Source organism: Cynara cardunculus (genome assembly GCF_001531365.2).
Source record: "Cynara cardunculus var. scolymus isolate 2C chromosome LG 3, CcrdV1, whole genome shotgun sequence".
NCBI lineage: Eukaryota > Viridiplantae > Streptophyta > Magnoliopsida > Asterales > Asteraceae > Cynara > Cynara cardunculus.
Window position 1 is genome coordinate 5,847,888 of NC_037530.1, and position 12,196 is coordinate 5,860,083.

Sequence of the window (12,196 nt, forward strand, 5' to 3'; positions counted from 1 at the left end):
ATTTAATAATATAACATTTTATAAATATAATAATTAAGTATTCTGTTAGAACTCAATGATTATCCTAATTATATTTTAAATTTTTTATATTTAAAATAAGATGTTTATCTTGTATTTTATTATGTTTATCTGCAATTAGTTACACGAATTCAGATATGGAGCTTTAATAAGTTGTACTTACGCATAATCTACTTGTAATCTTGAGTTTTAACTAATATGCATTAATAAACAATACTTTACGTATAAAAAAATGGTTTTTAAGAGTTTTTGTCAAATGATTTATAATATAAAATATATTTTTATATATATAATTTAATTTAAGTTTAATAATAAAACAATTTATTTTTTTGTTTAATTTTATAAAGATAATAATTAAGTATTCTGTTAGAATTTAATGATTATACTAATTATATTTTAGATTTTTTATATTTAAAATGAGATGTTTATCCTGTATTTGATTGTGTTTATCTGCAGTTAGTTACACGAATTCAAATATGGGATGAAATCGTTTAGGGATGAACGAGTTTAAAAGTTTTTAAGAGTTTTAGCCAAATGTTTTATAAGATATTATAGATTTATATTATATGATATAACTACTGGTTTAAACGAGAATCCCTATGATTTACGAGAATGTGGAAAAAATTGTGAGTCTCAAAACTTTTTAACCAATAATTTATGTTATATTAAATAAAAATAAATCAATAAGGATAGTAATGTAATTAGGTATTTTTATAATTTTTATCTTATTTTAATTAATTGAAATTATCTCATGATTTTAGCTTGGTATCTGATCATGTTGAATAGAACGTCCAACGTTTTCTTCTCACCATTTTCTCCCATCGTATCGAAATTTATGATATTCAAAGTATCTAATTCCTTTTTCAACCGAGAATGGAGGATTCCAATGTTGTAGGTAAGGAAGCTATCGATGCTTGTACATGATCAAGTGATCGTCATGATTATTCAAACGATTCATATTTGTATTTGGCTATGATAATAGTGTGATAATCGATATTGATTGGGCAGTGATAATCGTGTGATACGTGAATCTAACGAACCAAACAATGTGTATTCACATGTGGTGATACTCGTGTGATAATCCTACTATTGATTAAACAGTGATAATCGTATGATACATGAATCTAATCGAACCAAACAATGTGCAGTCATATTTGGTGATAACCATATGATAATCGATATTGATTGAAGTTGTGATAATCATGTGATACGTGAAACCTAATCAAACCGAATAAAGTGTAGTCGGATTTCTTGTGATAATTGTGTGATACTCAATTCGCATTGGTTGTGATAAATGTGTGATACGTGAAACATAATCGAACCGAACAAAGTGTAGGCGGATTTCTTGTGATAATAGAACCAAACAATGTCCTAATTGAGCGACAATGATCGATTCATATTCTAAGTGTGATAAAGTTGTGCTAAGCAAACCTTGAATGAAATGTCTCTGCAAACTTATCTCTCAAACTTCTTTCAGTTCGATTTCTTCATCCAGTGCACTTTCTGTCTTCTGAAACCTTATGAAACCTTTTTCCTCTAATAATGGCCTACCAGATAACCAAGATAACCACTGTCGACGATGATGTTATCAGTTCCCAGATGATGGAGTTTTTCGTGATCGTGTTATTTAAATATTATCACTTCGAAATCCAAGTTTATCCTGCCACCTCTCAATTTTTCTTGAATTATTTTTAATATTATTTTAAATTTACAAAATCCCTTAATCTTGATTGTTATCACATTACTTGGTTAGTAGGTTGTTGTCGCATTCTCGTAAATCACATGGGTTCTTATTTGAACCCTTCCCAGGTCTGTAGAGGCCCAAGCCTCTTATATGTTATACTAGGCTCGGCTATCGTTCTGAATACGCTCCCCGCTCTTAGTCTGACGCTCTTTTCTTTGCCTCTCGACATAACCTCTCGCTCTCTGCTCTCAACATCTTCTTTCAGCGACTCATCCTCTCACTAGATTCAGCTACTCGCCTTCTGCAATTCTGTACTTCTGATGTTCTACGATTCTGGTTCACATTTTTCAGATTATGTCCTAAATCGTAATGCCCTTCTCCAGGTGTTTTCTTTTCTGATTAATTGATTATTCACTTATTCGCTTATTTGTTTTCTTGGTTAGTAAGACATTTACTAATTTGTTGATTAGTTAAAACTGTTGTTCGTGTTTTTGTTTTTCATCCTAAATCTCTTAATCTTTAGTTTGTGTTTGCTTATGAAAATATTGAACATGATAGAAATAGTCATAAATGTAGTTTGAATATTTGATCCTTGATGGATTTCTAATGTAGTTTATGGTAAACTTTAGGGTCGATCCTATGATTTTGGATGCCTTGCGCTGAGAGTCAAAAATATGCCTCTAATTCAATAAACAAATTAGTTGAAAGTTAGCTGATAATCTAATTATGTTTGATAAAACTAGTTGATAAGTTAGTTGACAGATATTGAATAATAAAACAATACATCTTAAAAAATTACTCAATTCTAACAATACATAATATATTATTTAAACTGAAATATTTTCTTGCATTCCATTTTCTATTTATATATAAATATATAGATATACATCGGTAATAGATACAATCTCTATGTACATTGAACCATGATCATTTAATAATTCATATTCTATAAATAAATATGACGAACGATCTTTGACCTAACTAGTCAGTTTATGTCAAAACAAACGTGTCAAGTTTGGGTTAAATATATTTTATAAAAACAAAAATAGAAGAATCTTATGTACTAAAATTACTTTACCAACATCAATATCTTTTGAAACGTAATATGTGATTAATAATCAACATTGGAAAAGAACTGGATCAAAATAGAAAATGGGTACTGATAACCTTCTATTTTAGTTTAGGAACGAACGAAATTGTGGTCACAAATCCATCCTCACATAGACCGGTAAATTGTGATTGTTGGTAGAATATACGAGGCTAATAAGTAACAACGATTCCCCATTCGGTAGCCGGTCCCCTTCTGTTTCTTTTGAACTTTTAGTTCGACAACAAGACGGCTCGATTGGGTGGGGTGTGATTGGATTTTGCGGCATGGTCCGTGACTCATGTGGTCTTGTTTGTGTCCTCTTTGCAAGTGGGCAATTTGCGGGTGTGTTTTGGTTGATAATGTGTACCCTATTTTGAAGGGTTGATGTTCATTCATTAATTTTTCAATTTTTGATTCTTTCTTGTTTCTATATTAAGTAATGAATATTGTGTCGGTTTACTGATCGAGAATTTACCCAGTAAGGATGGCAACTTTTACATGGTTAGTACTTATCGGGTAAAAGACACTTTGATTTTTTTTAATGACCAAGAATTTTACCCAGTAAAACAAGTAAAAATGGTGAATGATGACTCTTATTCGACCAGTAATCATCGAGTTTACCTTGGTAAAACATAAAGGGGGTCTTAGCCATAACTTTTCATTCTTACAACCATGTGCTCACATGGGGCACCTCATTTAACTACCAAACAACCAAAGTGGAGAAGTCAAGTACACTAAACCTTAACCAAGAATTGGCAAACATTACATGTGTCATTTTATCCAAATAATAATAACAATTAACATATAAGAAGACTTACAATCCTTTTACCATTATGCTATAAAAAAAATTATATGCTACGGGTTTTTCGAAGGGAGAGCGAACCTCTTTGAAAGACAACATTTCGACCCCCCCGGGGTAAGAAGTATATAGATGGGAGAAAAATTGACATCGGTGAGTACAGAAATCGGGTACATGATCTTTAGTTGATGGTTGTAGCCATTGTTGAACTTCTCGAACTTCGATGTGTGACAAGGTCAAGAGATGGAAGTGAGCAGAAGACGTGGCTGAGGCGAGCACATGAAGAGACAGGGGAAAGAGCAGAGGATGAGACATGAGAGGAGGGATGCTTCAGTCTTTTTGGAGACCCTGTTACACCTAAAACTTTTGATTACACTGGAAAATGAGATAACAAAGATACATATACATATATATAAACTACAGAGGCGAGATAAGGCATACTACTTTTGTTTTCTTATCCAGGGATATATCTTGATCATATTTTTTTGATTTGGTTGTCTTCTCCATTGATAAATGTTCAGTGGTGAACAACTAAACTACAAATTAAAAGGATATCAATGATCAGCCTTGAACATTTTCGAACCTTATAGATCATAATTGCTAAAACGGTTTTATACAACAAGAGTTACCAACTAATACGTAAATATCACAATGAGTTCATGATGTTCTTACCAATGAAACATTGAACATTTACCACAAATTAATAACGAGTTTTATATTGAAAAGAAAAATCTTGTTCATCTCAAATCGCTTTAGTTGTTCCATCCATGATTCTCTCCCAAGTCGTCCATGATCTCCAATGTGATATCGATGATTACGCTTTCACTGGTAGTCGCTTCGAAATTGGAACAAAATCGACCGATGATGGAGTGAATCAGAGTCATGGGTTTTTTCTAATTAGTTGTGGTTAGTCAAGTTACATAATTACCTTTGTTCATAATGGTTCACCTATCTTTCATAACCGAGTACACACTCTCTTTTTAACCTATTTAGAAACCTGCCTTTGTTTAATCTCAACCATAGATCTACTTTTTAAACAGTTGGGATTGGTTAACAAAGTTAACATCATTTATATGGTTAACAAATGAACAGGACTCTCTCTCTCTCTCTCTCTCTATATATATATATATATATATATAAAAGTTTGAATATAATAATTATTAAGAAATTAAAAAAATGAAATGAAATTAGGGAAGATGGTGATGTTATAATGAGGAATATGAGGCACATGGGCATCCTATGTACATTTCAACATTCCCATATGCAATGCTCAAATTCCGGATGGTTTTCCCTTCCCTTATCACACTCTTTGCTTTTCTTTTCTTTTCATTTAACACTAGCATTTACTTATCGGATAAGATTTTTGTCCATCAAAACGACGCCATATACAACAATTTACCCAGTAAGCACTTACCATGGTAAGAGTTGTTGCATCACTTACCAGGTAAGATTTTTGTCCATCAAAACAACATTGTATACAACAATGTATCCAGTAAGCGCTTATTTTCACTAATCGGATAAGACTTTTGATTCTTGTTTCGCTCTTATCAGATAAGATTATTATTCCTTATCATATTCATCCGATAAGAATGTGACTTAATAAACGCTTACTCAGATAAGCGTTTGGTAAATGAATCCTTAATTATAAAATAAATCCTTCGAACTTTACCAGATCCACGTACTATTTTATTAACTATAAAAAAGAAAAGATAAGGATAAATAAAACTTTATTAATTTATAACTTTTTGTCATCAATTTTATCATTTGTAATAATTAATTTCAGAGAATCAATTTAAAACTGAAAATTTTAAAAAAAACAAAAATAGAAAAATACAAACGATGGTAAGTTTGTAGTTTAACATGGGAGAGAAGGGTAGAAGAGGAATTTACGGTGAAGTAGCAAATTGCTATAAAAAAATCAATTTTGATTTAATATTTAAAAGAACATGGATTTCTGATTAAATGTTTATTTTGGAATTATTAATTATTATTTAAAAATAATAAATGAAACATAGGATATGTTATAAATGCTGTGAGAAATGGACACGTCTCCTGCATTATTTATGTGTGTGTGCCTTTTTGCTTTTTGTTTCTTATGTCTCTTTGTGCTTCCAACACGGAATGGCCCATTCCCCATTTATTTTATTTTTTATTATTAATTAAATTTACTCAATATTTAAATTAAACATTTTTTTTAATTAACCTAAATATCCAACTCGTTATATGAGCCAACTAATTCCAGAACGACCACCTATTTTGCAGATAGTCCAGAGTCGTCGCATTTGAACCTCCGTGACCACAAGGGGATTTTTATTTCTCCTTGGATTTGAACATGGGACCTCCTGTTACTTTTTGACCTTTAAAGCCAAACTCAAACCAATCAAACACCACTCTTATGATTTGTTTTTGTCTTTTTTTTTCCCCTTAAAATATGGTGTATATTGCACATCCATGGCCAAACTACCACCAAAAGTTGATGAAATTGCTAGTCACAAATCACTTCATTGACCACTTTGTTTTTTTTGCTAGTCTTTATCAGTCTTCTCCTCTACGTATTAAACATTTTTCATGAGATTTTTTTTGATTTTTTATAGGTTTAAATTATTATTGTAGATTGACTGAACAGGTAATAAATAAACAATATATAAAGGTTTATGACATTAAATTAAAAGTTTTACGATTAAAATAACAAAAGTGTCTTAATTGATAAAGTAATGTATGGAAATTCACTTAAATAAAATCATCTTTTGAATCGGAATGAAGAATTGCCAAATGGTTTAGAATAGTGAAAGCTACAATTTGATTAAGCCATGGATAATTTGGCCAAACATTAAGACATATCCATCTTCAATTGTTTTTCCTTCATTCTTTTTTTTATTAACCTGGATATCCAACCCGCTATGCAAGCCGACTAATCCCAGAGCGACCACCTGCTTTGCAGATAGCCTGGAGTCACCATATTTGAACCTTCGTGGCCACAAGAGGATTTTTATTCCTCCTTGGATTTGAACCTGAAACCTCCTGATGTTTTTGACCTTTGGAGCCAAGCTCAAACCAATCAGACACCACCCTTGTGATCACCTTCATTCTTTTTACATAACACGACAGCAACATTAAGCACGAATCTCTACTAAAACAATACTTGTTATCATAGACATTGCTATTTATGGTAAATTTGGATAGATCACAGACAACTTCGAAAAAATTCTACCCTGCCATGAATCTCTACTAAAACTCATGCCTAAGTTGACTCATTTGTAACGACTTGTAATCGGCTCGAATATACGACATCAGAACATCATGTATAAATCATAGATTCTTAAATATCATTCTTTACTTCATTTCAATTCCTTGTAAAATGAACAGGGTCCCTTAAGCAGATTCGTTCTACAGGTGCCTGTAGAGGTTTCCTCAGTGGCTGCACTTTTATCTCGTATAGTTTTGGCCACAGTTTCCCCGTCACTGCAACAAATCATATGTTCATACTTGAAATCGGCCAATAACATGATGTCCAAGATGGGACTTAAAGAATGAAGATGTAAAGCGATATACTGGACTCGAAGAAACAAATACTCCCAAATACAAGAATGCTAGGTGTTACATGCTATACTTATTGAGATGCCTGATAGCTAGACTTATTGAGATGCCTGATAGTCGTATGTGAAGTATCGAGTTCTAAACCAAGCAAACATCTACCAACAAAAGCTCCACGTGAGTAGATTCGACAAATCCCAGGAGGCCCTAAAGTTAACAGTCAGACAAACCCTCCGGTGGCCCTGAGGAGACTTGAACCAACGACCTCAAGGAAGTAAATCCAAGGTCTTACCAGTTGAGCTACCCCTCATAATATCTATAGTTGGTGGATGTACAACTGGAATTCATATGTTTGAGTCAGGGTCCTAATAAGATTATTTCAAACATCACATGCCAGCAGATGTCGTCATCATAGACAGGACTAAGGGGATAATCTTGTTTGGTTCAGAAATGGAATCAATTCAATAGATAAATTAATGGTAAAGCATATATTGATTCACGGCATAGCTTTTGGAAGCTTACCGAAAAGGCGTTGTTTATCTACATCCCATGCTATCCCATTCAACACATCAATCTGGAAAGCAGCAAAGATTCAACCGAAATTAATTGGGAAAGTGAAGATTTTGTATATGGCCATTCTCGCTCTTATAACTAGATGACTTGCAGTGATAAACTGAAGTGAAAATCAGTTCAAGAACATATGCTTACTCTGTTGCCAGCTGCCAGCAATCCCTCTCTAGAAAAATGGAAAGAAATAAACCGAGATGATTAGCTGAGTCAAGCAGGAAAAGAATTGAGCAATAACAAGCATCCACATGTGTTCGTACACATGGATGGTAATTGCATCATGAGGGAAGAAGTGGATAGAAGTAAGAGTAGTACCTCAACTCTGGAAGGAGAATCCATCCAATCACAGTTCCATCTGCAGGTGAGATTCTAGCTATGCAGTCACTCTACAAAGCAAGGACATTTCAAGTGCATACGTAAAAGAGCATATTGCAAACTTTTTGTTTTAAGTTAGCAGTAGTTTTTCTTAGTTGCAGCTTTTGTTTTGTGTGGTTGTTCAACTTGAGTGATCAGTGTCTTTTTGTTGGCATGTTCCAATGCGTGTATCTTTGGCCCCTGGAGTTTCTGTTTGGGCACACCTAGCATCTTTTTCAATTCTTTGTCTAGCACAACAGGGTATTTCCCCCTGCAGGCTCTATATCCCCTTCTTTTATTGCAAATTCTTGGATTTGTCGAATTTTAAATAATAGAACATTTCAATTTCTAATTCATTTGAAGGGCCCAAGTCCCAACTACAAAATATATCCTGGAGTGAGAAAAGTTAGTAAAACAAAAACAAAAACAAAATTCAGGCATTCGCACACTCGTTATGACAACTTTATAGCTCATATATTTAATGCTTCAGCCTTCAAGTACAAGAATTAGGTCAGAAATATACCTGCCAAATGTTTGCCCAAATTTCATTGTTTATGTACTCTAATTCATTGAGGTTATGCACCTCAAAACCTTTATATTTAACAACCAGCTCCGCTGTAACTGCATCCACAGGAAGATGAAAATTAGACTAGGTGAAGATGACAAAAAGATATGGTCCAAAATCCGATTCCATAATAAAACACAAAACCAAGTCTCTAGAAACTATTAGCCCCTTCACCCTTGGACCAGATAAACCTGATCAATTTTCAAAATCGCTATAAATGAACCAAGTGGCCTGTGGCCCAATGTTACCTTTCATTGTTCGAGGATTGATGTGATATAAGGAAGAGGATCCATCGCTTCCAAAGAGTACTTTCCCATCAGTTGCTAATCCCCAACCATCTTTCATATCATGAGTAAATTTTTTGAACTGCAATGGACATTGAGATGTAAGAATCCCAAGTAACTCTCTAAGAACAGAAAATGAAATGCATAGTGATCATATTTTAAATTAAAATGAAAGGACAGTTACACCACATAATATTATAAGAATGAAAATTGAACTTCAAAATCAGAGGTGATAAGAAGAAAAAAAAACCCATATGAGAAGAAGTCGGATAAAATCAACAGTATGACAAGTCATCTTGATACGTTATCCTCCCAACTTGTGATTTTTAATTCCCCACTTCCACATTAATGTGGAAAATAATTTTTTTCCCAGAGAGAAGTCCAGACCTATATGCATCTATATAGAGTTAAGAGTCATTTACCAAACGCTTACCAGGCATCACTTACCATACCTGCTGAGCATGACAAGAACCGATAATCTTACCCGGCAAGCGAGGGGGAAGACTCTTATCCAGTTAGCGGTTACCACGTACCAACAATCCATTTTGATGGAAGAATGCTACCCAATAAGGTAAGTGATGGTGGTGACTCCGGCCGGTAAACATTTACTCGGTGGGCGTTTGGTATAGGGCCCCTAAGTTTCTCTATCAATTGCCATATCTGGTGGTTCATAACTAAAATGAGTACCAGAATCATGAAACATAGTAGCCACATTGAATCATTAGGCCAAGGCTTTCGATACTGCTTTCGCAGGGAACTATTTTGAGTTGTTAAAAAGCAGAAACTTATACTAAATGGTTTACCTAGAGAAAAATATAGATATAAATTGTTATTGTTTTCAACATGACACCTAAGTAACCATGAAGACCTAACTCAGAGTTTGTCCTCGTTCATAATTAACAAACTAAAACTGGTCAACTTAATAGGACCAGTGTCCTACAGAATAACTGCAGTGATCACCAACTAGAAGTAGAAAATTACTAATATAATCATCAAATACTGCTTGCTACAACTTCATGCTGAATTCATGGCAGCAAAATGTCATGGAAATCAAATGCTTGTTTGTTACTAGTCACTCAGAAGTCTTATGCAAACACATGCAAAAATATATTGAAAGAACGCCAATTATGCATGGATAAAGGTGAAGTGTCACAAACTTTGCTTAAATTATATCGGTCATATATGAAACCAGTATTCCCCAACCAAGTTACTTGATATAACCTACAAAAATGCATAAGATTTTTACATCAGCAAAAGAGACCCTCAATAATGAAGCCCTAACAAACAAACAAAAAAAGAACATTGCAGAATGTTCAAAGCTATTTGCATAGAGAGAAGATGCAAGCACAAATAGAAATTTGAAACCATGCATGGAATAAAAAATAAGTTTGACACATAGCGCAAAAACACAAGTTCATAGCTAGCTTGATGTAAAAGAAAGTGAAATTAAAGGAGTTCGTAGTGACAATTATAACATATTTATTTGGAGAGACATTATTCAGGTTTCCTAGTATTTAGACATTTCACCATTTCTTCCAATACAAGACCTTGTAAAAATCACCTATATCAACTATCAAGATACTGAGTGAGGTGCAGTGCAAAACAAAACAATTAAGAAGTAGATTGGTTGTCGATTTGTCAACTTTGAAGTACAACCAGTGAACCAACCATAAATGGTTAAATACAATACTGTCACTGTAGAATTTAAAGAAATAAACAAGAAGTGTGTTCCATCCTTGCAACATATCCAACTATATGGGCATAATAAAATGCATGAATGTACACAAGTATTAGCATAGGTAGTTTAAATTGCAAAAACACAAGGTTGTTGACTCACCTTTGACCCAAAAGAGTTAAACCCTCTCCAAAATAAGAATAATCCATGTTTTGCAGGGCCTTGATCTGGGAATACAAAGAACACAATCAACTTTAAGTTTCAAATGCTATAGTTAAAGATGTGTGACAGTTTCTCTAAAGATTTTGTGATCCATTTTCAGCTTTAATTGAACAGATATAAATGATAAAACTCTTATATAGGCATCCTGTTAAATGAAACGCGATATGACGCAATTGCATTTCAAGAAATATAAATTTAGGGAACCCTTCATTGTGGAGAATTCACAAAACACACTAAGAATGTTGAGCATGAATGTACCTTTCCGGTCCGAAGATCCACTTCCCTAACTGATGACTGGAATCAGAAAAAGAAAATGTCAATCAAGGAACCACAAATGAACCAAAAGCTGATGACAAAACCTTCAATTGTAAAGTGTAACTACTAAGAATACCATGATACACAAAAAGAAAGAGAAAGACTTTGAAGACAATATGTGTTTGTAATCCCATATGTAAGAATTACATCCAATTATAACAAAGCCAATAATTTACAAGTTTAAAACATCCATGAGTCATAATTTGACACAATATTTTGCACTGTTTAGCTATTTCAGCATACAATATGTCTTTGGAAAGCTCAGCATCTAGAATTAACCAACAATGCGAAGTGACCTAATTCCATAAGAATTAAAACTCACATGTCCATTGAGGCCGGTTGATTCCAATAATGTATCGTTCCCTCCGTACAAAAGCCCCTGAAAGCAACCAAGGCTTTACATCAAACACTTGTTACAGCATACTTCCGAATTACTCTCTTCATTGCCAAAAAGAATCTAGACAGCAACACTTCAATATGGATTTTATTAAAAGACATCAAAACGTTATGAACTTATATTATTTTGTGATGAAGATCAATTTTGTTGTAAAATTTTGACCTGGGCATCAATTTTGAAGTTGAAAAGTAACTCAATTGACATCCAGAGTCACAATACAGCTCTCCTTTGGAACTGAAGGCAGCAATTAAGATGAACAATCACCAAATACATCGAGAGATCTAATGAAGGAAACATCGACCTGTGTGAAAGCATCAGGGTCGTGAGGGAACTCGTTGACGACTTCGAATGAGTGAATTTGGTCGGTGACAGGAGTGTTAGATCTGAAGAAACTCAGGGTATTCCAAGAAAGCGCAACAAGGACTACGGCCGACAAGATTGAAAGGAGAAGAACGAACTTAGTGGTTCGAAAAGGAGAATTAGAAGAGACAGGCATTGGAGGTGGGTGTTGGGGTTTGAGGAGGTTGGATCGCTTAGCAGTAGCTGCTTTCTTCCTCATGCCGGGGGCCATGGGATTGTAGAGTTGGACATTTGACTTGGGAGATTGGGGAAGAGACGAAGAAGACGATCTGATTTGGGGGTTGTTGAACAAAGCTAAAATGCTGCAACGACTACCGTCGAGTAGGATCGCC

At 33.9% G+C, this 12,196-nt stretch overlaps 1 protein-coding gene across 1 annotated transcript; it reads right to left on the bottom strand.

The window, feature by feature from the left end:
* Positions 1-6,700: 6,700 nt before the first annotated feature.
* Positions 6,701-12,196, bottom strand: LOC112509339 (glutaminyl-peptide cyclotransferase). Its single transcript, XM_025114249.1, has 11 exons — positions 11,806-12,196; positions 11,430-11,486; positions 11,051-11,086; positions 10,733-10,797; positions 10,053-10,116; positions 8,860-8,977; positions 8,570-8,667; positions 8,008-8,078; positions 7,834-7,861; positions 7,648-7,699; positions 6,701-7,053 (listed from the first exon to the last, which is right to left on the bottom strand). The coding sequence occupies exons 1-11, from the start codon at positions 12,073-12,075 to the stop codon at positions 6,935-6,937; spliced, it is 978 nt and encodes a 325-aa protein (XP_024970017.1). The 5' UTR covers positions 12,076-12,196; the 3' UTR covers positions 6,701-6,934.

Coding starts and splice junctions, on each gene's coding strand:
- LOC112509339 (XM_025114249.1), bottom strand. CDS start 12,075: ATGGCCCCCGGCATGAGGAAGAAAGCAGCTACTGCTAAGCGATCCAAC. Junction 8,668..8,859: donor CAATCCTCGAACAATGAAAG/GTAACATTGGGC, acceptor CTGTGGATGCAG/TTACAGCGGAGCTGGTTGTT. Junction 8,079..8,569: donor TTTGGGCAAACATTTGGCAG/GTATATTTCTGA, acceptor CTTGCTTTGTAG/AGTGACTGCATAGCTAGAAT.